This window comes from Schistocerca cancellata, chromosome 5 (assembly GCF_023864275.1).
Source record: "Schistocerca cancellata isolate TAMUIC-IGC-003103 chromosome 5, iqSchCanc2.1, whole genome shotgun sequence".
NCBI lineage: Eukaryota > Metazoa > Arthropoda > Insecta > Orthoptera > Acrididae > Schistocerca > Schistocerca cancellata.
In genome coordinates, this window is record NC_064630.1 from 241,862,795 (window position 1) to 241,889,958 (window position 27,164).

Genomic DNA, 27,164 nt, shown 5'->3' on the forward strand with positions numbered 1-27,164 from the left:
GCTGATTACCCACCTGCACAGGAAGTGCCCACTGGATTCAGCACAAACTGGAAGACATGGAGGACATTGAACCGAATAAGGACAGGGGTGGCCCCAGTGAAGACAAACATGATTAGGTGGGGTCTTGGAACCATGGATGATAGGTGCACTGTGGTGCTGTGCAGGATATGGCTCATCTGCTCAAACTACCCTTATAGGTGGAAACCTGACAATTTATGGCTGGACAAGAAAGAAGCCTTGGACGTGGTCCTATACTGGGATGAAAGATTGTGAACTGGTTTTCGGACATGAAAAAGTAAAAAGTAAGTTGGAGCAGTAATTTCTAATCCAGAAAGATGATGGTAGTACAGTTACACAAAAGTAATTAATAGAAAGTTCTAGGAAAATGCTATGCAATGCAGTGACTGGTTATTGTGTCTTTAAACAGTTCAGGAGACAATAATCTTCAAAATGGTTGATGAAACACTTGTATATAGTAAATAATGTAATTTTAGCATTGAAGCATTTGTAAATAGAAGTAATCAAAACGCACTTTAACAATTAATATTACAATATTCAAACTGGTACTAAAGATGCTCATTAAGTGATATTTCACATACAAAACTCTATATTACAAAATAATTTGTTTAAAATATGTCTGTTTCTAAATACCTTGATGTCAGGTGTGAAACTGCTTGTATTAATCTTTTTTCATTGTAAATAATGTATTACATAAATGTAATGTAATTGGATTGATAAAAAATTCACTCACCAAACGGTGGCAGGACAACACACATATAAAAGGTATCAAAATTAGCAAGCTTTTGGAGCCAGTGGCTACTTCTTCTGGCAGAAGAGTTGAAGAGGAATGAAGAGGGGTGAAGGAGGACTGGTGAGGTTTAGGATAAGGGGCAGAGTTCAGAAAAGTCACCCAGAACCATGGGTCAGGGGAGACTTAGCAGATAGAGTGAGAAGGGGCCACTAGCCAGTCTTTACATCATTCATTTAAAACACAGTAAATAGTGGGGTACATCAGATTAAAACCAGTATGTTTGCATATCATAATATTGTATAGGAAAGCGCTGGTAGATAGGCACAATAAAAAACACACACACAAAATTTCGAGCTTTCGCAACCCCCGGTTGCTTCGTCAGGAAAGAGGGAAGGAGAGGGAAAGATAAAGGATGTGGGTTTTAAGGAAGAGGGTAAGGAGTCATTCCAATCCTGGGAGCGGAAAGACTTACCTTGGGGGAAAAAGGACAGGTATACACTCGCGCACACTCACACATATCCATCCACACATATTTTTCCCATGTGGAATGTTTCTTTCTATTTTATTTATAATATTGTATAAGTTATGTCACGAAGGAGGGAGGTCATAGAATCCCTGCATCTATCATTATGGTCCTTATTTGGCCATGATTATCTATTACTAAGACATCAAGTTATGTTTTTGCAACCATTCGCTCCTCAAAGTGGGTTCCTGAACTAATTGTTCAAATTAATTTTCTAAGAAAGTATTCAATGCAATTTCAAATGACATTTTGTGTCTACCAACAACTTTAAATATGTATTTTTGACAAGATATTGAGAATTGATTGAAGCCACCATGAATAATAATTGTTCGAGTGGGGTACCTATTTGAAATGAAACTAAAGTTATCTTTGAGCTGTTCAACAACTAACTCACAGGAACTATCTACTTCAATTTCACTACAAGGCAGACTACTTTTGACAGCAATAAACACTTCACCTACAACTATAGGAAGGTAGGAAGCGGTGGGGACAGGTCGTGAGTCGCGCTTGGGTAGCTCAGATGGTAGAGCACTTGCCCGCGAAAGGCAAAGGTCCTGGGTAGCTCAGATGGTAGAGCACTTGCCCGCGAAAGGCAAAGGTCCTAAGTTCAAATCTCAGTCTGGCACACAGTTTTAATCTGCAGGGAAGTTTTATATTTAACCTATCCTTTCTGAACATGGTTTGGTGTTCTCCTTCTGACCCTCTTAATCCTATTTTTGCTGCTAAAGTGATTGTTAAAAATTTGCACAATTTGTCAATCATCATTCACATCACTGTCATTTAGGAAACATTATTTGCTTTAATCTCCAGTTTTACATATTGGCCAGGAATGCATCTATGTCAGGGGCTCACACAATGGGCAGGAATGTACAACCCCTACATGTAAACAAACACAGCTAACACTGTGGTGCCACTCCAATCCTTTAAAAGTCTACATATTCCAGATGGTATAAGGTTTAAAGCAGTGAAACCACATCTGCCCTCAGTAACTGTACCGCTAGTTTTCATTTCCGTAAAAAAAAAAAAAAAATAAAAAAATAAAAAAAAAAAAATGTATAACAGTAAAAGGACGAGGCCTAGAAGTTAATCTATATATCATTTATTTAACACATAGTAAACAGTGGGGTATATTAGACTAAATACTATACATATACATAGAATACTCCTGTATAGATTATGTCACAGAGGGAATGAGGGAGGAGGATGGCAAAAGAGAGGCTTATAGGGAAAAAAAACAGATAGTACAGTCACAGGTAAGTAGTTGGAGAGGGATGGGGAGATTATTAACAAGATCAATAAATTATGGATCAAAAGAGCATCTAGTAATTGTCATCACACAGTGCCCTTATATCCACTTTTCAATCAATTTCTTTGTTTAAGTTCTGTTTGATCATTGAGCAACTTATCTGCTCTTCTTTTCATGTGGTTGCAGGTTTCCACATAATCTAATATGTTCTTCAGTCAATGTTTAGAGGTATTATGCAAAATTTCAAGATTATTCCTAATATGTTGTTCATTGTTTATTTTGAATAAGGTGGTTACTGAAGATAGATTTTCCTTTAGCTACCTTTGCACTGTTCTTCAAACTTTGCCAAAGAGTTGCATCCTGTTTAGCCAATATACAAACTATTACACTTATTACAAGGAATCTCGTAAACTCCCAAATTCAAATATCTTCCTGTGCAGCCAACACTATGTGAGAGCAAGTTATGCACTGCACTCTTAGTTTTGAAGCTCATCTTATGTTTCTTCTGAAACAATCTTGCAGTTTTTTCCTGAAAAGCATCCCATATGAGTCATGCTTACATATTGAAATATATATTTTTTTGCACCTAAAGCTTGGTTAATTTTACCTTCCATTGCTTTGTCCAGGCATACAGTATCTTCAATCCTATAACCACTGGCTGTTGTAATCTTCTTTCAAATGTTCATCTCCTTAATTTTCTCATTAATGGTAAGTGGTAATTTCAGAATTCTGTGGAACATGGCTAGGAAACATGCAATTCTCTGTTCCTGTCGGTGATTCAAAGTTGCACAACAATCAGTCACCAACATACCTTTTATAATAAATAAATTTTTGTTTTATGTCAGGTAATAATTTTAAAAACCTGCACTCTGGTTCTGTCATGAAAATGTCCTAGCAAGTGAGATTCCTCTGGCTAACCCATCTATTTGATCATACGTCTTCTTATTAAATTTGAAGTTACTGATTGTCAATACTAGTTCTAGCATGCTAATAACCTTTATAATTTTAAAAATTTGCCTTTATGGCATCATATCATTGTTTAGAGGTGATAGTGGGGGACTGGAACATTTGGTGCGAGCTCTAACAGTACGCACCCTTACCTCAACTTTACTGTGGAATACAAAAAGTAGGCAGCAATTAATTTTTTAGACTTACATGGGGGAACACAATCAACATACTTTCAGAATATACAGGAAGTCAACACCTACAGACTCAATTATAAGTGCACATTCAAATCATCCACAGAAACAGAAAATGCTTTCTTCTGAGCTACATTTCACAGAATTCTCAAATTATCTATTATCAGTACTGAGAAAATTAAGGAGGTGAACATTTTAAAGCAGACTCCAAAGGCCAATGGCTACAGGATTGAAGGCCAATCACTACAGGAAAGAGAAATTAAACACCTACATAAAACAATGGAAAGTAAGGTTAAAATAATTTAGGTGCAAAAAATAAAATATGCAATCACAATTTAAATGAGATTCATTTTAGAAAAAACTGCAAGATTGTTTCCAGGAAAATTTTTTAAGATAAGCTTTAAAACTAAGAGTTCACTGCATAATACACTTTTAAACAGTACTTACTGAATAAGAAGATTTTTAAATTCAGGTGCTTACAAAATTTTGTAATCTTCCTTATTCAAAATATGAATATGATAAAAACCTAAGGAATAAGCTTAAAATTTCGCTGTTACCCCACTGACCATCATCTCAGAAGAAGTGGAAATTGACTGCAAGATGAAAGTACAGTGTATAAGATACTCAATGATCTGACAGTGCTTGGAGAAAAGCAACTCCTAGAACTATTTACAAAATAGATATACTGATGGTTTGTCTTGTCAATTACTAGGTACACTTTTGATCATTATTTACTGGTATTGTTAATAATTACCCCCCCCCTCCCCCCCGAACTATTTATCTTTGACTACAATTGCCAATACCTGTCAGTAAAGCACGACTTTGCAGTGATGGTTGATTCTGAGGTAAGCTGGTCTGAATACTGGTGGGAGAAAACTTTCACTTCCAGTATTTGGCCAGCAAGGAGAGAAGAGATGGTGATGTAAAGTTCATGGTCACCAGTCTTCGTGTCAATGTCCTGTATTCAACCTCTCTGCAGTCTTATGAACTGCGGGCTTGGTGACCCCTTGGTGTTACTCGAGGGGAATAAGCAATGTGCTGCAACAGGGTTTTACCCTCTCTCACCCCTTCATCTATAACATCACAAACCCAACACTACACCAACATTACAATGTACAAGCACTCACTCATCCACACAATACAGATCCACATTTGAGAAGTCCTCAAAGAAAGGCAATGGCAAACCACCTCCACTATGACCTTGCCATGGCAGGAGATGCAGGATTCTTGCACATGCTCCCCTACATTCATTCCCCAAGTATGGGGCTACTGCTTTTCCTTCACACAAGCCCTCTACTCTACTCTGCAACTCCGATTCGTATATCCCCCTTCTCCTCCCCTTTCTGTCATAACCTATACAATATTATGATATGCAAATATACTGTATTTAATCTGATATACCCCACTATTTACTATGTTTTAAAGAAATGATGTAAAGATTGACTACTGACCCAAGTACCATGATGTTTTAAGTGCATATGTGCACAGGAACTATGGATGTGAAAGCCACATTTATGGCCACACAGCACCACTGAGAGACAAGATGGCCAATACCTTCGTGGTGACCTAAGGAACTGTGATTGTAACCAGTCCTGCACCTGTTCATCCAAAGCACATCGATGACCATGAATGTCTTTCTTCAGGGCTCCAAGAATATGGAAATGACTTGGGAGACATTGAGACTGTATGGAGGATGTGTAAGGGCTTCCCTATGAAACTTCTGCAGTGCAGTCTCAATAACCTTGGCAATGTGGGTGGGCATTGTTTTCTCTTTACTTTGCTTCTCCATTTTTCTTCTGCTATCTTCATTCCTCCCCTTTTCTTCATATACTTTGCATTCTCATTGCTGCACTTTCTCCTTGCTAAATCAGTTTTAGTTTATTGCTTTTTTTGTTTTGTTATTATTAATCCATCAATTGAAGACAGTTTATTATTAATATTCTTGTGAGTCCATTAATTACTTCTAATCTCTAAACTGTCACCACTTCTAATCAGAGATTTGGTGACTGTTTTATGTTCAGCATTTACAACTTTTATTTTGAATTAAATCAGAAGTTGAGACTGTTGGAACACAAGAGTTCACTATTGTGAAACAAACTAAGAAATATTTTTTTACTTCAAGGCATTGAAAAATTTTGTCAGAAATTTTTGTTAAAAATTAAGAGCATCTATGAGTTTATACCGAAGAAACAAACATAAGTAACTTCCTTTAGTGAAATAAGTAGTAGTGAATGCAACTTATTTTCTCATTGAAAGTCACAGTTAAAATATCTTTGCACAATGAAATTTGATAAAAAAAATTGCCAATAAATTGTGATTTTCATATTTATATACTACCAACTGAACCTTATGTCAACTAACAATGAAAAAATACAATAACAAAAATTACCTCATCTGTTATCTCATGATTATTTTCCTGTTGGTATTTTACAAATGCATCAATGTTGTAAAACAACTCCGAAGATCTATATTTGCAATATTTTTGCAAACCAATCCTTACAGAAAATGCTGCAAATGTGCAGTTGTTGACAAGTGCTGCTCTAAGGACTGTAATCTTTCCTGGGGACAGCAGCTGACACTTGTCAAATATATAACTCGTCACCAAGAAATCTGAAGGAAATTGGGAAGAATAACTTTTCATGGTCCAGGTACACAATGTGCTTAAAACTACATGTGAACAATACAAAACACAAAAAAATTATTACATTCAAATAGTATGTGGACAGATCACTGCTGACCGTACAGAGGAGGCACTGAGTGGTTGTCTCAAATGCTGTATAGCAAAATTCTGAGAATCTGAGTGGGGCACAATACAGCATGGACTCCACTAGGTTTGGTGCTTGGCCCCTTGCTCTTTCTGAGATGTGTGAATGACCTGTCTGTCAATCAACAAAAACCTTTAAACAATATTTGAAGATGACATAAGTATCGTTGTGGATAATATCTCACTCTGATCTCATCTTCAAGGACGTTCTGTGGTGGTTCACAATTAAGTCACTATTGATAAATTTAAGGAATACTAGTTGTTTCCATTTCCACATTAGCAGAACAACCCAGAAATACTAGTAGTACATAATGTCCAGATTATGATGAATGTGTACTCTTCAAATTCCTTGGCAGTCATACAGATAGTGAGCTGAAGTGGAAACATCATGTTCTCCAGACATTAAACTGTTGTCATTAGCAATATTTGTTTTACGATTATATCCTATCTTGGCGACAGTATGTCTAAGTCTGCAAACTCTGACTACCTTATTTTCACTCCATAATGTGTTATGGCATAATATTTTGGGGCAAATGCCAGCTTACAAAAATCTTCACAGGACCTGTAAACCCCGTGCTGTAAACAGATCTAACAATTTGGGATAATTAAATTACCATCTCAATACATACATTCTCTGGTATGTTTTATCATTAGTAACACAGCTCAATTTCAAACACACAGCCTACATCATGAAGAAAAGAGGATCATCATACTGAACTGAAGCATTTGGTATTGGTAAAACTGGTGTAAAATATACTGGTGCTAAAAATCTTCAATGCTCTGCTTACCAGGGAACCTCCCCATCGCACCCCCCTCAGATTTAGTTATAATTTGGCACAGTGGATATGCCTTGAAAAACTGAACACAGATCAATTGAGAAAACAGGAAGAAGTTGTATGGAACTATGAAAAAATAAGCAAAATATACAAACTGAGTAGTCCATGCGCAAGATAGGCAACATCAAGCAGAGTGCCAGCTCAGGAGCGCCGTGGTCCCGTGGTTAGCATGAGCAGCTGCTGAACGAGAGGTCCTTGGTTCGAACCTTCCTTCGAGTGAAAAGTTTAATTTTTATTTTCAGACAATTATCAAAGATCAGGCACTCACACATAATCAACTTTGCTCTCCAAAATTCCAGGACATATTCAGATTTGCTTGGACATATGCAGCATTTGACGGTCTGCATAAGGAAAAATTTGAAAACGTTAAAAACATATGTTTTGACAGAGCACAGGGAAAACTGTGCGACTGTGAAACTGTTGCATTCATTTTTTGTAGTTTATGTGACAAACTCTTACGTTTTCATTACTTTTTTGGGAGTGATTATCACATCCACAAGAAAAGCTAAATCGGGCAAGGTAGAAGAATCTTTTTTACCCATTCGCGAAGTGTACAAGTTAGGTGGGTCGACAACATATTCCTGTCATGTGACGGACATGCCGTCACCTGTGTCGTATAGAATATATCAGACACGTGTTTTCCTGTTGAGGAATCGGTTGACCTATGACCTTACGATCAAATGTTTTCGATTCCCATTGGAGAGGCATGTCCTTTCGTCTACTAATCGCACGGTTTTGCGGTGCGGTCGCAAAACACAGACCCTAAACTTACAGTGAACAGAAACGTCAATGAACAAACGGACAGATCATAACTTCACAAAAATAAAGAAAGTAAACTTTTCACCCCAGGGAAGACTTGAACCAAGGACCTCTCATACCACAACTGCTCACGCTAACCACGAGACCATGGCGCTTGTGAGCTCACGTTCTCCTTGATGTTGCCTATCTTTCACATGGACTACTCAGTTTGTATATTTTGCTTATTTTTTCATAGTTCCACACAACTTCTTCCTGTTTTCCCGATTGATCTGTGTTCAGTTTTTCAAGGCCTATCCACTGTGCCAACTTAATAACTAAATCTGAGGGGAGGGGGGTGTGCAATGGGGAGGTTCCCTTGTTAGTAAGATTAAATGCTTGAGAGGTAATATGTTTCAGAAATATCTGCTTGATAACTTAGTCTACTCAGCAGAGGTCTCTTGCAGATATAAAACAAAAGGTATCCCTCATGGGCTAATAGAATTTATGAGAAAAGTTTGTTAATTTAGTATTAAAATGTCATGCACAGAAACACTTCATTTCTTTACTTTACAAACTATCTAAGCTAATAATGCATGAACTATGCCACTAATCTTCTTTGTCTGCTTATCTTTTTATACCTGGTGATGGAAAAATTGTGGCGAATTCACCACTTTTTGTAATGTTCTCTTTAAAGCATTCTTGCCTGATGTGAACGTGTAATCCATATACAAAGCCAAGGTAGTCATGGAAAGAGCACTGAATAAAAACCAAGAATGTAAGCCAGAAAGTCAACAGTCCACAGTAGTGTCAGTATTCCCAATAGGAGCTAGGTGAGATATAAAATAGTTCATACGACATACTGTCCAAGACTGGCTCATGGCTGTTCATCTTTATCCAAGCTGTTATCGGCCTCAGCGGCTCGGCAGCAACATCTCTGGTTGCATTGACAGACACTAATTGTAGTGCCTCAACAGACTATCGATTGGATCCACCACTGAGGATAACAAATTCTTTATACTACTACCGCACTACTGTAAAATTACTATTTACATTCTGTATATGTATCCATATTTTTGTACTGATAGTGTATGTGTGTGTGTTTTATTATTATTACTGATATTTTTGTGAAACCTCTATCTTAACTTTCTGTGGTATCCAGACTTCAAAACCGCAAAACTGAGCAAAATGCAGAATCGAGAAAAACATTAAAACCTTAAAGTAGGAGCAAAAACCTATTTATTGGCATACACGATTAAACATCATAATCCTCACCAATACCATGTGAAAACTGTATAAATGAAGGAAATTAAATGCACAATACAATGGTTATAGAATAATTTATGGTAATAAATTTCATTAGCTCTTAAAAAAATCACACATGTGTAATAGCAAGTAAAAACTCATCAAAAATTGAAATTGGTATATGTGTACAAGGTAATCAAGCTTTTTTTCCAAGGTGCTACAACCAAAAATTATACTTCAAAATACACATTTTTGAGAAATCTTTCCTTTGTGTTCATGCAAAAAAAGAAAAAGCTGATGAACATAGTGAATTAAACTAAAAACTGAAATATGGTGAAAGGCGTCAGACTCTCGTGTGTGTGTGTGTGTGTGTGTGTGTGTTTTTTCCTTCAGCCAATGGCAGTTTACTTGGGTTGAGTAGATTTTAAGCCATGTACACACTAAGCTTGAAATATGTTTTCATCTATTTGAAGTAGACGCCATTTGGAAACATCTTTTGAAACAGAAACAACACGGAAACAACTAGCCGCAGCATTATCCATACAGAAAAAAGGAAACAATGTTTCAGGCCAGCTACCGCATGTCACCTCTGCATGGCGCAAGTGTATGGTTATATGTCGCATTTTATCGTCTGTTGTATACAGTTGTTATGTGTTTTGTTTTCTTTTCCTGCAAGTTTTTCAAAAATATTGCTGTGGACAAGGCAGCAGACTGTCAAGATGTTATCGTTGTACCAGGCTGATGCCTGCTTGTGAAACATATGAAGCACGCAGTACAAGAAAAGCAATAAAACAAGACACACTGCAGCAAACTGCTGCTACAGTTGGTATAGAAAGACTGTGTAAAAAAGAAAGGACCTTGTCACTGGTGGGGAGGCTTGCGTGCCTCAGCGATACAGATGGCCGTACCGTAGATGCAAGCACAATGGAGGGGTATCTGTTGAGAGGCCAGACAAACGTGTGGTTCCTGAAGAGGGGTAGCAGCCTTTTCAGTAGTTGCAGGGGCAACGGTCTGGATGATTGACTGATCTGGCCTTGCAACACTAACCAAAACGGCCTTGCTATGCTGGTACTGCGAACGGCTGAAAGCAAGGGGAAACTACAGCCTTAATTTCTCCCGGGGGGCATGCAGCTTTACTGTATGGTTAAATGATGATGGCGTCCTCTTGGGTAAAATATTCCGGAGGTAAAATAGTCCCCCATTCGGATCTCCGGGCGGGGACTACTCAAGAGGACGTCATTATCAGGAGAAAGAAAACTGGCACTCTACGCATCGGAGCGTGGAATGTCAGATCCCTTAATTGGGCAGGTAGGTTAGAAAATTTAAAAAGGGAAATGGATAGGTTGAAGTTAGATATAGTGGGAATTAGTGAAGTTCGGTGGCAGAAGGAACAAGAGTTTTGGTCAGGTGAATACAGGGTTATAAATACAAAATCCAATAGGGGTAATGCAGGAGTAGGTTTAATAATGAACAAAAAAAATAGGAGTGCGGGTAAGCTACTACAAACAGCATAGTGAACGCATTATTGTGGCCAAGATAGACACGAAGCCCATGCCTACTACAGTAGTACACGTTTACATGCAAACTAGCTCTGCAGATGATGAAGAAATTGATGAAATGTATGATGAGATACACGAAATTATTCAGGTAGTGAAGGGAGACGAAAATTTAATAGTCATGGGTGACTGGAATTCGACAGTAGGAAAAGGGAGAGAAGGAAACATAGTGGGTGAATATGGATTGGGGGAGAGAAATGAAAGAGGAAGCCGTCTGGTAGAATTTTGCACAGAGCATAACTTAATCATAGCTAATACTTGGTTTAAGAACCATAAAAGAAGGTTGTATACATGGAAGAATCCTGGAGATACTAGAAGATATCAGATAGATTATATAATGGTAAGACAGAGATTTAGGAACCAGGTTTTAAATTGTAAGACATTTCCAGGGGCAGATGTCGACTCTGCCCACAATCTATTGGTTATGAACTGTAGATTAAAACTGAAGAAACTGCAAAAAGGTGGGAATTTAAAGAGATGGGACCTGGATAAACTGAAAGAACCAGAGGTTGAACAGAGTTTCAGGGAGAGCATAAGAGAACAACTGACAGGAATGGGTGATATAAATACAGTAGAAGAAGAATGGGTAGCTCTGAGGGATGAAATAGTGAAGGCAGCAGAGGATCAAATAGGTAAAAAGACGAGGGCTAGTAGAAATCCTTGGGTAACAGAAGAAATATTGAATTTAACTGATGAAAGGAGAAAATATAAAAACACAGTAAATGAAGCAGTCAAAAAGGAATACAAACGTCTCAAAAATGAGAACGACAGGAAGTGCAAAATGGCTAAGCAGGGATAGCTAGAGGACAAATGTAAGGATGTAGAGGCTTATCTCACTAGGGTAAGATAGATACTGCCTACAGGAAAATTAAAGATACCTTTGGAGAAAAGAAAGCCACTTGTATGAATATCAAGAGATCAGATGGAAACCCAGTTCTAAGCAAAAGAGGGAAAGCAGAAAGGTGGAAGGAGTATATACAGGGCCTATACAAGGGTGATGTACTTGAGGACAATATTATGGAAATGGAAGAGGATGTAGATGAAGATAAAATGGGAGATATGATACTGCGTGAAGAGTTTGACAGAGCACTGAAAGACCTGAGTCGAAACAAGGCCCCGGGAGTAGACAACATTCCATTGGAACTACTGACGGCCTTGGGCAAGCCAGTCCTGACAAAACTCTACCATCTGGTGAGCAAGATGTATGAGACAGGTGAAATACCCTCAGACTTCAAGAAGAATAAAATAATTCCAATCCCAAAGAAAGCAGCTGTTGACAGATGTGAAAATTACTGAACTATCAGTTTAATAAGCTACAGCTGCAAAATACTAACACGAATTCTTTACAGACGAATAGAAAAACTAGTAGAAGCTGACCTCGGGGAAGATCATTTGGATTCCGTAGAAATACTGGAACACATGAGGCAATACTGACCTTACAACTTATCTTAGAACAAAGATTAAGGAAAGGCAAACCTACGTTTCTAGCATTTGTAAACTTAGAGCTTTTGACAATGTTGACTGGAATACTCTCTTTCAAATTCTAAAGGTGGCAGGGGTAAAATACAGGGAGCAAAAGGCTATTTACAATTTGTACAGAAACCAGACACCAGTTATAAGAGTCGAGGGGCATGAAAGGGAAGCAGTGGTTGGGAAGGGAGTGAGACAGGGTTGTAGCCTGTCCCCGATGTTATTCAATCTGTATATTGAGCAAGCAATAAAGGAAACAAAAGAAAAATTTGGAGTAGGTATTAAAGTCCATGGAGAAGAAATAAAAACGCTGAGGTTCGCCAATGAAATTATAATTCTGACAGAGACAGCAAAGAACTTGGAAGAGCAGTTGAACAGAATGGACAGTGTCATGAAAGGAGGGTATAAGATGAACATCAACAAAAGCAAAACAAGGATAATGGAATGTAGTCTAATTAAGTCGGGTGATGCTGAGGGAATTAGATTAGGAAATGAGACACTTAAAGTAGTAAAGGAGTTTTGCTATTTGGGGAGCAAAATAACTGATGATGGTCGAAGTAGAGAGGATATAAAATGTAGACTGGCAGTGGCAAGGAAAGCGTTTCTGAAGAAGAGAAATTTGTTAACATTGAGTATTGATTTAAGTGTCAGGAAGTGGTTTCTGAAAGTATTTGTACGGAGTGTAGCCATATATGGAAGTGAAACATGGACGATTAATAGTTTGGACAAGAAGAGAATAGAAGCTTTCGAAATGTGGTGCTACAGAAGAATGCTGAAGATTAGATGGGTAGATCATATAACTAATGAGGAGGTACTGAATAGGATTGGGGAGAAGAGAAGTTTGTGGCACAACTAGAAGAAGGGATCGATTGGTAGGACATGTTCTGAGGCATCAAGGGATCACAAATTTAGCATCGGAGGGCAGCGTGGAGGGTAAAAATCGTAGAGGGAGACCAAGAGATGAATACACTAAACAGATTCAGAAGGATGTAGGTTGCAGTAGGTACTGGGAGATGAAGAAGCTTGCACAGGATAGAGTAGCATGGAGAGCTGCATCAAACCAGTCTCAGGACTGAAGACAACAACAACAACAACAAAAGGTCATTTGTCGTAGCTTGCTTCGAAATGTGAAATAAATGCTCAAGGCTCTGAAATGAATCTCCCATTGACAAAAAACTATGACTAACAGCATGTCTGGTTGTAGTTGCCTTTCTCTAGGTTTTTTTATGATATCCAAGTGGAATTATGGAAACTATGGCTGTCTTCCATATTCAGTTCCCATACGTAGCAAGTTTTCCCATCAGTTGTTGTATAGTATGTTTTCACTCACCAAAGGTGGCAACTGCATGCACACGAAGAAATCAATTTCGTACAACAACTTATCCGATTTTATCAACCATCACAAAGTACTATACAAACTCTGCATCACAATAATATCACAGTTTTAAAACCAATTACGAAATTCTTTGATAAATGCAACCTTACTTTATAAAACTATACAACACTGGGAGATGGTAATGGCCCTCATACCACAAGTCATGATAAATGAATAAAAAAAAGAATGAATGGCAAGGACAATGTCTTTCATTTTATTTGAGTGAACCTTGAGTATTAATAATGCAGGAGCACATATTACAGCTTGCTAATCTCTAGACATGACGTGGCAACAATATGAAAACAATACAACAAACAACTTCGCAGATGACGTGATTACATTGAGAAATGTTTGTTGGCAGTGTGGACAGAAAGAGAGAGACTAGAAATAAAGTCAGAAACAGATGGAAAGATTATTTTCTACATTGTCTGAGGTGGGAGTGGGTGGGTCTGTCTGCAGCACTGTATTAAAGGCTAACCAGCTTTCAGCTTTTTGTTTTTTAATGCAGCATGCCTGTCCAAATGCTCAGCACCTCCTCACTGTGGTAGTAGTGATCTATGTGCATACACATACTGTAGTATGTTAATCAAAGCACACTCAAACATTAACTGAAACAACAGGAATAAAGAACTGTAACTATAAATTTTTACATTTAATATTAAATTTGTACTGAATACTAGTTGGTATTCTCCATAACATTTAAAAAATTAGCTCTTTTAAAATATAGGAAAAAATTAGTAACCATGACACAAGTTAGCAGAAAATGGCACTGCTAGGAGCCACGTAGTTTACTAATACTCCCACAATAAAGTAATATCTACGTGTAAGAGACAAAATACAATAAGCACAATTCAAAAAGAAAAATGTAAAATGAAGGGCAAGCCTGAAAGTAATTGCTACGTGAAATTATCAATTAAACGCTAATTCATATAAGAAATTACTATCATGTTATGTGTTTTAACACCGAGAGTCAGACCTTTTGCAGGAAACCAGTCAATGACACTGTTCAGAACATTGTTTACCATTTCTTCTGTTTCTGTACGTATGCTTGGTTTGCATACAATACTAATGTCATTAACCAAAAGAACTAATTTTGTTTGTTGTATGTTAGATGGATACGTGAGGAACAATGACAACCTAAGAGAGGAATCTCCCCTGATTACATTGTCTGAATTACTAAGCACAACTTTGTGAATTCTTCTGGTTAGGTACGGCAATATTCACTGGTTGGCTATACCATCAGTTCCATAAAATTTCAGTTTGTCTAGGAGGACATTATGGTTCGCACAGTCAAATGGCTTAGATAGGTCACAGAAATTATAAATCAGTGCTATTTTTTTATTTAATGTTTGCAAAATTTGTAGAACTACTCTTCTGGAACCCAAACCGTGATTTGCTGAAGATATTACTGTTATTCACGTGGGATACTGATCTAGAATATATCACATTAAAAATTTTAGAAAATGATGTCAGTAGTGAAACAGGTTGATATTTACTGACATCTCTCCTATCACCATTCTTTTAGATGGGTTTAACAATAGCATGCTTCCATCTTTCTGGAAGAAATGCCTTGAGTAAGTTGTGCATTACCTATTTCAGACAAGACAGGGCTGCTTATATGGGAACAAATCCTTAGTACTCGGTTGGAAACACTATCACATCCACATTAGCTTTTATTTATGAGGGAATATATAGTTTTCTTAATTTCAGGAGGAGAAGCTGGTGATTCATTCATATGACTGAATTTTAAAAGAAGTGGTTTCTCAACATACTGCTGTGCTTTTTCTCTTGAACTGTTTGTTCCCATATTTTTTACTATATTCAACAAATGGTCATTAAATGCATTTGCTACTGGTGACTACCCATTTACTTCCGTTTAAGTCAATAGTGATGTTATCCTGTTCCTTGGCCAGGTGTCGTGTCATGTCTGTCATTTCACAACATTCCATATAGCCTTAAAGTCTGTTGCCAGAATTATTGATTTCTGACATAATATGCATATTCCTTGATTTTTTAATAACTCTTCTTAGTAATTTGGAGTAGTTTTTGTAGTGGGCAACAATTGTACGATCTTTACTTGTTCCCAGTGGATACAATTCCCTTTCCAAAAATACTTTAATTCCCCTTGTGATCCATGGCCTTTTTACATGGCTGTCAAATGTCCTTTCCGATTAGCTTATGTAGAAAGCTATTTTCAAATAATGATAAATTCATATAATGCAATAGATTACATTTTATGTCAGCATTTGGTTCATTACAAATTTCATCCCGGATCATCTCTCTGTAAACTATTCTTAAAACCGTTTGTTTGGGAGTCATCAATTATTCTGATATTTCCACTGAGGAGTATTTATACTGTAAGGCACTATCTCATTTACCCCAAATAACTGTGCATCATGATCAGAGAGAGCAGTTATTACTGGGGATAATGTTACTGCCTTGCTTTGAGCCTTGTCAAGGAAAATTACCTATTACGGAACTACTGTCTTTATCCACTTGTGATGGAAAATTTATTACTGATACTGAATTATAGGATCCAAATATGGTTTCCAGATCATTTTTCATATCACAGTCCTTTAGAAAATTTACACTGAAATCACAACAGACTATTAACTGCTTGATGCTATCCGACAGACAGTTCAAAATATCCCAGTGGGGATCTATACACTGTTACAATTAAAGGAGAACTATTTTTCAGTATTAATTCACAAGCACACACTTCTACGTGCTGATTACCAAAAAATCTACTTGTCACAATGTTTTGGAACTGCTGTTCTCAATTAATAAAATGTTCCAGGCTATTATGCCCTGGTCAAATAGACTCAATAGCAAGCCAGGGTCTGAATGAGACATTCAAAGAAGCTATGATCCCCCTTGAAAATGTCCTCCGCAGATGGGGACGAAATATAGGGATACAATGTGAAATCCATTTGACCATGGTGTAATAGCCTGGAACATTTTATTAACTCTGGCATTTTTGTTCATGAAAGTTTACACTTTACAACTTTTGTTCTGTCTTAATATACGTAACAACTTGTCTACGTTCAACGTCAACTTGCTATAAACACTTACAGGCAGCTGGTGGCACCACCATCAGTGGAGGGTACATAAAGTGTGTGGGGACGGGGTTGTGGAAAATGGTGCAGTCATCATCGTAATGTGGAAACGAAGCACTTTATGACACCCAAAAGGGCATGATCATTGGCTTTGGGCCAAGGGTGGAAGCATTTCCAAATTGTTAAAGTTTGTAAACTGTTCGTGCCACCATGGTTAACGTATACCATGCATGAAAAAACAACATTGTCCAATACTGGCTATGAGGCAACTGTGTTGCATCTCACGCCATAGATGACAGGGGTGAACTATAGTTGTGGAGATGTAAGCAGGAGGACAGATCTGCAACTGCTCAGCAACTGCCCAACCAGAGAACCAAGGGACTGAACAGTGTTTCCTCAATGACCGTTCAGCAAACATTGCTGTATACAGACATCCACAGCAGGTGCCTGATTCACGCACCCATGCTAACTGCTGTTCATTGGAGACAAAGGCTGGAATTTACATATTGTACCACAATGGTATGTGCACTGAATGCAACAGATGGCCTTTCCAAATGAGGGTCCAGGCCAGAGGAGGAAGTGTTTTGGCCTGGGAAAAGTTTTTGTGGCATTCCCTGGGTGATCTTGTCTTTCTGGAAGGTACAATGGATCAACGCAAGTGTGCATCTACCTTTGTCGATGACGTCCACTCCTACTTGCAGTTTGTTTTTCCTTGGGATGGTGGAATCTGCCAGGAGGGCAATGTAACATGTCACACAGCTCACTGTGAACTTGCGTGGTTCAAAGAGCACCAGGGTGAGTTTACTGTACTCCCCTAGCCACTAAACTCCCAAAATTTACACCCAACCGAGAATCTGTGGGACCACCTCAATCAAGCTGTTCATTACCACCACGGGTCCTCAATCAAGAAACCTAGCACAGTGTCAACAGCACTGGAGTTGGCGTGGCTCCACATCCCTGTTGATACCTTCCAGAACCTCACAGACTTTCTTCCTGTATCTTTCACAGCACTCTGCATTGCAAAAGGTGCTTATTGGGGCTTTTAACAGGTGTTCACAATAAAGTCGCTGAACAATGTATTTACCTTCTCTAACCTTTTAGTTATGTGGTGCTGAGATAGGCACAGGATGTCTCTCTTTTCAGAGCTTCTAAATTTTCTGGAGAGACAAGAAGCTCTTCGACCTTATTAATTATTCCTCTAATATTCTTATGAAATAAGCTTGTCATTTGTCTCAAATGGCATACCTTTCACATTTTGCTCTAAACTGATTATTGTGCGTCATTCCACAGCAGTGTATCTTTCCTATACCAAAACACAGTGATTGTAAATTTCTTCAAAGAGAATATCTGGCTGAATTTTACTGGTTCTTGTGCTCAACTACTGTGAAACCACTCCATATATTGTACTGTTGTTATCTTTTGATAGTTATGGGTAGAACATGTAGCTCATGATTTATGACAAAATATAATCTTTTTGCACTTACCCTCTTTACAATATACAAGTAAAACTCATTCAGTAAACTTTGTCATCAGACAGAAACCTGGGCACTTAAAAATGCAGACAAAAATTGTGGTCATCTAATCTGTTGAAATGATCCTTTTGTCCATACCTTTGGGCTTCCATATCATCATGAGAAGTTGGACTTGTGCCCATGGGCAGAATCCATGTGATATTGGCTATGTGCAGCACACAAGACAAAATAGTCAATGTTCTGCTCCACAGATTTAATCAGAAAGGTTTATTAGTGGACCCAGATTAATTCTCTGCACTGCCACTTTATCAACTCAGTCCAAATAAAAGTCTCAAATCTTGCTTTGATCTGCGAAAAAGGGTTGATCTTCTCACAAAAGCAAAGCCAATAATTAAGAGCTCTGTAGCAATCCAACCTCTTCCACAAAAATGCCACAACCGCCCAACAGATTGGAAAACATACACCACTAATAGTTCATACACCACCTCCAACTGGCTCCTAGCAACTTCTCCTCAACAACAAAACAAGAATGCAACTCAATGCTAAAACACTATACTTGAATTTACAGAGACACTAATACAATTTATAGCCTGCAGTGAAAACCTTGCAGAGTCAAACTAGTGTATTTAAATGCCACCTTCCAGCTTGCTACCTGGCTCCTCAACCTAACTTCCTGCCTCTCCCTATTGAGTTTCTGTACCCTTGCTGAATGGGAACACTCACCTAGAAAACTGGAATGGTTCAACCCAAAATCCACTGTACTACAAGAAATAACTCTGTTGCTCATGAAGGATCACCTTCTCCCAACATTTTAACTGCACTATTAAAACACCATCTCCGATCCAGAGGGCACACAGCTTCTACACCCCACGAGGGCTACTGCCTGATCCTTGATTTCATGAGTGCCAAAATCTCTGCACAAAATTATTTTAAAATTCAGACTTTTCAGGCTATCAGTCTCTAGAACAGAATTCAAACCTTTCTATAGACCATTTTCAGTGTCCCTTAAAAGAACTCGGCAGGAAATTGCTTTGAGAGAGGACTTTTCAAATTTCTTTCCTAGTGTTAGAAAAACTGCTCATCCTGTCTCGCCTTTGAAAACAGCATGGTCTGCCATTTATTTACTGCTTTAGCCTGACCACATTAGGACCTTAAAGCCCTCTTTTACATCTGCCCAGGAACAAACTAAAAAATCTGCATGACAATCACAATAACAATAATTAGCATTATTAATAAAAATTGGCAATAATAATAATAATAATAATAATAGTGTCACTAATAATGAACTAAAATACAGGAGGGGTGGGGTTAAGAATGATAATGATTAGTTATTACTTAAAAACTCAATAATAATAATAATAATAATAATAATTTGCATCATTAATAATGTTAGTTCCAGACTTTTTGAAATCTTGTTTGGTATTAAAAAAAGTGGAAGGGATAACGGAAGAGGAAAAGCTTGAAATGAAAGTTAATAGCTGCTAAGAAACAAGAGAATTTCAATAAAGATCTCTGTAAACAAGGGGAGGGAAAAGTGATTAGGGAGGGAGGGTTGATGAAGAGTAGACTGCAGAAGAGAGAGCTACTGTGATAGCCATTGTTTTAAGTTTGAAAGAGATTTTAATTTATTTGACATTCTGAGGAAGACTGTTCCAAAATCAGGGTCCTAATAAAATGATTTAAAGAACATTGTGGAGTGGTACAGAGAGAATTTTACTTTGTTGAGAATGTATATTTCTGCAGTGTTGTTCAGACAGTAATGTGTAATGGTTTAACATAAACAGGAAAGAGAGCAATGATTGAGAAGACGATACAGCTAACACTGGGAATGATAATCTCTATGTTTATTAGCACGTAGCCACAATAGCTGTTCATATGCAGTAGTGTTGTGGTCAAAATAGCGTACATCACAAATGTATTGCGCACAAGCCAAGCATTCGTCACCAATTCCAACAGACATCTCTCTGTAGAACCACCCGTTTCGGTGTTTGAATAAATCAGTACATACAGCTTAAACCTTTTTTTGTTGCTTACATCAATTATTCATTGGAATTCAACCTTTTTTCATTTATTGTTATTACATGACAATGCTTTCGTAATTCAACTGCAGGATCACTGGTAAAATACAATATTGCAGTGAACTTTTGTTTGGCATGAAAGAAGATATGTATGGCTCAGCGCTACGACAACAAATGAGCCAAATTTATTAACAGAGCTGTACATTTCGCAACTGCCATAGAACAGGTGTGTTGCAACTGCTACTCTGAATGTTCCAAACATATGGAAATCATTTAGTGAGAGATGATGAGTAAGGTGGGTGCAGATGGCTTCAAATTTCTGGTAAGGGATTATTCCAACTGTTGGATGTGCCGTATGGGGCTGTGCATTGTCATGTTGCAATGAAACAGACACAGACAATAATACATGTCACTTTTTCGTTGTGACAGCATATAATGTCATTCCTTACTCTCTCTGTTCCTGGTCAGAGGTAATGGATGCAAGTTTCATGTCCAGTGGTGATTATTGGCCATCGCCTTCTTTTTCAACGTGTTTCAAAGACATTCACTTGCATTAACAATTCCATATTGCAAGTCAGCTCCCACCTTGAAGGCACTTACCAAAATTCAAGCGTATCACATAGTATGTTCGACTTTGGTTAATGTCTTTAGTTACTGAAATGTCATGCTGTATCACTCTGAAGTTCATCATCATTGTGCCTTTGACAACTGCAGTTTTCTGGATTAACACTGTAATGTGTCATACTCTGATGAGGAGTATTAGTCACAGTGTCGCATCTTTACTGGGACACATGATGTTGAGACTAACAAGCATCTACTATACTGGACCTCCATTTCAACAGGTTTCACAATTTCATGATACAGTAAGTGAAAAAGAAACACAGAGGACAGTTGGCCCTGGAGCAAGCAACTAGTGGTGCAGTTGTCTTCACACATTTTCTATGTCCATGTTTGTGAATCTGCATGATGATACCGCCTAGCGAACATCTGGCACACTCTTATGAGCACCCTTATCAACTTACAGACTACTGGTACGATCTGTTCCTTTTTTATTGGACATTTAATGCTTGCATTTGATCCATTCTTGTACATTACATACATCCCAAAAATCAGTAAATTACTTATCGCTACACCAAAATATGGAAGAAATATATAAATGGAAATCAGCATGTACGTAACACATATAAATATCTGAACACTGAAGCATACACATAGCATAATAAGTACATAAAGAAGGATTTAAATAAGGTTGAAAACTAATTTGTTATCAATAAAAGCCCATTAATATTAAATTCATCTCAAAATACCCACCTAATATTGCATCACCAAGAAATTCTAATCTTTGATAACAATCTGTAATTCTATTGTCACTCCAAGAGGGATGCGTAAGTGCTTGCAACAGAAAACCTCTGTCTTTGAATCTGTAGTTTAATGTCTCCTCCAGCTCTTCTACGTCACCCAAATGGAAGTCCAGATACTGATGAGGCAATGATTCTTGCAATAAGGGCCTCTCTGGTGGTCTCTCGAAGAGAATATGAGGTGATGCCTTCTTTGCTGGTAGAACTCCCAGACTGTTGAGAAGTGCAATTGCACCAGACAAACCATATGCCTAGAAACATGAAGATACCACTTGACACACAGAACATGCAAAATACCACAAACAAAAAATGAAGTGCATAATAATAAACTACTACTTTTTTTTTCACTCTACAACACCTTTCCACTCCAACTTTCTCTCTGCAAATCCTACTTTCATTTCGTCTCATATCCCACTATTTCTTCCGAGTCTGACACTTAACTACCTTAATACCAACAATCTGTTGTTGTTGTCCTTGCCAACTTCAGCCAGAGGACTGGTCTGATGCAGCTCTCCACATTAGTCTATCCTATCGAAGTCTCTTCATCCTTGCACAACTACTGTAACTTACACCCATCTAAACATGATTACTGTATTCAAATCTTGGTCTCCCTCTAGAATATTTATCCTCCACCCTTCCTTCATTACAAAATTAATTATCCTTAGCTGCCCTGCTTGCATCCTATCAACTTATACTTTCTTTTAATCAAGTTGTGACATAAAGCACTCTTCTCTCTGATTAAAGCCAATACGTCTTCATGAGGTATCCTATTTACTGTTGCGTTAAACCACTCCAGACAAGAGATGTGTATCCCTATTTAAAATTAACTATCAAATGACAATATTGTGCGGATTTTTATTTTATTTGCATGTGGAGAACCATACCAAGGGATGAGGCATGTCTTCATAATGGGACAGTGATCACAGTAACTTCACAAAAAGGAACAATGTGCACAGACATGAATATAGAAGCTCCTAGCACCATCAGCCTACTATGGAGAAGTTAAAAGTCCTTTGAGAATATTAACTGTGACAACAGAAAGATGCCAACTCAAACCAATGAAATGTCATTCACATTCATTAGTTCTGTGAATGTGTGTAAGTTTTGATTTGGAAACTTTGATTTGACAGGGGGCTGACATTATCTAGTATTGATGTCTAATTCCATTGTGAAATGTGTGCACCACAATTGTATTATTGCCAATATACTTTGGATAAATAGCACGATCAGTAGTAAAGATTGAAATCCTTTATTTTACAGATCAATTTCCATCACTGTGTGGCCATCTTCAATCTTCAGTGCTAAAAATACATGAGAACCATTGGGCATGAACACAAATATGGCCATATTTATAATCATCATAAAAAATACAGAAACAGGAAAACATACCAATGTATGGACTCTAGCACATACCAAACTATTTGAACCTTGTAGACCCATATCATAATAACACAACATTTTCCATTAGGTGTATCACGTACTGTGATGCTTACTTCCAAAAGATATCTTACTTTTACTGCATACAATAATTCTGAATTACAGAAGCACCTATCTTGTGACCTCTGCAATTGCCAATCCAACATACAGTGAGCTTGTAGTTTACACAGCCCACTAGCTACGCTCATTATAGCAAAACAAGCATCACAGTGCCCTCTACATTCCAAAGTGTATGACACGCAGACATCAAATACAGCAAATACCATTAACAGAAAAAACGAAAGCTTGCATAAAAGTAACCTTTAAACTCGCATGACAATTTTTTACTGTCATAAGTCATAGCAAAACTTTAAAAAACACAGTACAGGTACTACAAAAAATACATTAAATTACACCCTCTGACGTAAAGTACAAGATAAATTTTTGTTATAGGAATATACTTGATGTAAAAGCACACATAGTAACTTCTTTAAAAAAATACAGACATGTTAACATCAGAAATATCCTTTTAAATTTCCAAAAATCTCGATTAAATGTAAAAATATTAATCCTTTACAATGGGATGTTATGCCCTCCCTTATTATATTTGAAGACTTTACGAACCTAATGATTGACATTATCATAGCACATTCTTTACAAGCATTTACAAATAGTAATAAAAAGACATTAACAAAACTATAGAATACAATAATCTCCCACATATGATGTACTGGACCTGTAATACTGCCATTTTTCATGTGCGCAAATGATGTAAAATTTCAATAATGGCAAAGTGGGCGACTGCAGTACCTTCAATGAATACACAAGCATATGTCAAATATACATTGCAAATAGGGCTCAAAATTAATAACTAATATCCACCATTTGCTGTTACGAAACCCGTTAAATACCTCATAGCAAAAATTGATGAAGAAGAGGCTTGCCTAAATGTACACCAAGTTTACGCTCATGTCGTGAATCGACATGCTGCACTGTATAAGAGCATCATACCGTCTAATCTTCCATCTCGTTGCTGGCCCTGTGGACTGCCTTCCTGCCATGCTCTAGGCCAGCAGATGCGCTTGGTCCGGGAGAGGGATGGGGGGGATCCCACAGTGTGGCCTCAGATGCCTGAGACTGCAGTCATGGGTGTATGAGTTGCATTTGTGTGTGTGTGTGTGTGTGTGTGTGTGTGTGTGTGTGTGTGTGTTTTGTCTAATTTTGAAGAAGTCCTTACTGTCCAAAAACTATATTTGTGATAGTCTTTTTGTTGTGCCTATCTGCAACTCAGCATCTCCACCATATGATGAGTAGCAACTTCTTTTTCACAATTTTGTTACATTCCATCCTGGATTTTCCATTGTGTAACAAAACTAATATCCACCATTTGGTGTTAGGAAACCTGTTAAACACCTCACAGCATAAAATTGCTGAAGAAGTGGCTTGCCTAGGGCGCACCACATTTACTCTCGTATAACAGCGTAATACCAGCTGATCTTCTGTCTTGTTACCGGCCCTGTGGGTGGCCTTCCTGCTATGCACCAGGCAGCTCTCGCCAAAGTGCTCCCAAAAATCAGAACTTTTTGTAACTGTCTGCTCATTAAGCAATGTGCAATTCTGAGATTTCAAATTACAGAAAATCTCCATCTCCTCAAGGAGACTGATACATCTGCCTTTTTCTCCCCTCTGCAGCAATTTAAGTCGCGATATCAAGTCAGGAAGACCATGGCCTGCATCAATCGAGTGTGCTGCAAAGTTGGATCTATCAGAAACATCTCTCCCACGCCGTGCAAAATGCTCATGATATCTTACTTCGAGTTTTCTCCCCGTCTGCCCCACATAAAAAGCATTACAATCAGCACACTGTAATCTGTAAACCCCTGACTCTTGAAAATAATTAAATTTATATATATATATTTTAATTAACATTTTATGGAGCTTGTCTTCAGTTGAAAATGAGATGCCCACCACAATTTTTTTGAAACTCTAGTACTCAAAATCCTGTAGTAAGGCAAACTAACAATTTTTTTCTCTCTATTACTATTCATAACTGGCACACATTCCTGCTCATTAGTCTTTATATTTTTGTTATAAATATTTCTCACATAATCATGAGGGTAGTTACTCACCCTCATCATGTGATTTTAAAGGTTACTTTTATGTAAGCATGGTTTTTTACTGTTAAATGTATTTGCTGTATTTGATGTATGTATTTTGTACGCTTTGGAATGTAGAGAACACTATGATGCTTATTTTGCTATACTGAGCTTAGCTAGTCAGCTGTGTAAGATACACCCACACTGTACATTGGATCGACAACTGCTGAGGTCACGAGATAAGTTCTTCTGTAATTCCAAATTATTGTATGCAGTAAAAGTAAGACACCTGTTGGAAGTAATCATCAAAGTACATGTTACACCTCACGGAAAATGTGCTATTATGAAATAGGCCTACAAGGTTTGAATAGTTTGGTATGAATGAGAATCCATACACTGGTATGTTTTCCGGTTTCTGTATTTTTTTGATAATGATTATAAATATGGCCATATTTGTGTTCAAGATCATGTCTGATGGTTCTTATGTATTTTTGACACTGAAGATGGTCACACAATAATGGATTTCAATCTTTACAACTGATGCTGCTATTTATCCAAAATATGTTATCTAGTGCTGTTATGTATGTTGGTGGACAATACGTACATATAAAAAAGTGTTCAAATATTATTCAAGAAAAGTGAAAGTTAAGTTGCTTACAGTAATAATCAAGCAAGGAAGAGGCAAAGTCTTTCAATGCCATTCAGGCCAATATTTGAGCAGCTAAGAAGTAAAGAAGAACAATATTACACCTTCATTGACTAAATCATGTCCACCACAACAGGAAACCTGCATTACTCATATAATCTTCTGCATTCTTCTGTAGCACACCTTTCAAAAGCCTCTCTTCTCTTTTTAGTCTGCACTGTATATTATCCCAATTTCACTTTCACAGAACTACACTTCCAACAAATACTTTCAAAAAGACTTCAAACCTTTACATTCATATTAGAAGTTAACATGCCTAACTTTTAGAAAAGCTTTTTTTGCTGTTACCAAATTTTGCTTAGGCCATCATATGTTATTTTGCTACTCAAATGGCAAAATCCTATCTAGCTTCTTCTATATTATTAATAATATCTTCTTGGACATTTGGTCTGTCTGTTCAACTAAATAAAATGCTGTTTGTTATTATGCAATACCCATTTTGCTACATTTTATTTGTGAAGCATCCCTGGGTGTAATTCACATTTGTCGTTTGCAGATCTGTTACTACATCAAAGTGTTTCATTACTCTTTTACTGTTAGCTAAGAGACAAGATTGTGGAGTACATGTTTCGTAACATTAATCCGCTGTTTCATTTCACTTAACATTTCTAATGGATAAAATCAGATTTTACTTAGGATGCTTTAAGATCTTGTTATCACGTGTATCACCCTGTCCGTTGTCCTGTGCACACCAGGGTGTCAGATATTCAGTACTGTAAAAGCACATCACCCAAACATTTCACTTTCACAGAGTATATTCTTTTTAAAAACTTGTGTTGGTTATGTATGTTTACTGTTTTTAGTATTGCTAACTGTTGCTGTTCGCACACTACTTTTTTAACTGAGTTCCCTCAGGATTGACTGATTTAACCCTACCAAACACTATCAATCTTATTTAACATCTACAAGTGGGGACTGCTGACTAACGACGACGACGTTCTTTGTGGATGCGGAGAGGTACAAGATGAGGCACATCTGCTCATGTGCCGACTACTGCCGGAGCCCTGCAGTTTTAGTGACCTGCTACAAGCCGACGACAAAGCCGTAGCGGTGGCTAACTATTGGAAAAATAAAATTTGATCTGGACACGGAAAAGAAAGAAAGAAAGAACATCTACATACATACTTTGCCAACCTCTTAGCATGATACCAAAAGTCAAAATTTCTTTCCATTCCATTTTCAGGTGAAGTGCAGAAACAATGACTGCTTAAATGCAGGCATGCCTAATTTTGTCGTCGAAGAACTAGAACAATTTGTAAGGAGTTGTAGTATATTCCAATATTGCTTGTTAATAATGGTTCTTGAATCCTTGTAAGTAGTCCTCCATGGGATAACTGACATTGCTCTACTGTGGCCAAACAAACATATCATCTTTCTGTGTCTACATTAAGTATCTCATGAC

General features: G+C 37.5%; 1 protein-coding gene across 7 annotated transcripts in view; it reads right to left on the minus strand.

The window, feature by feature from the left end:
• The window catches only part of LOC126188203 (endoribonuclease Dicer-like), a 425,024-nt gene that overhangs the window by 7,560 nt on the left and 390,300 nt on the right, over positions 1–27,164 (minus strand). For all 7 annotated transcript variants that reach the window (XM_049929751.1, XM_049929747.1, XM_049929748.1 and 4 more), the window contains 2 exons: positions 21,498–21,795; positions 6,049–6,269 (listed from right to left, as the gene is read on the minus strand). In XM_049929751.1, coding sequence (XP_049785708.1) covers positions 6,049–6,269; positions 21,498–21,795 — 519 coding nt within the window. The remainder of the gene's footprint in view (positions 1–6,048; positions 6,270–21,497; positions 21,796–27,164) is intronic.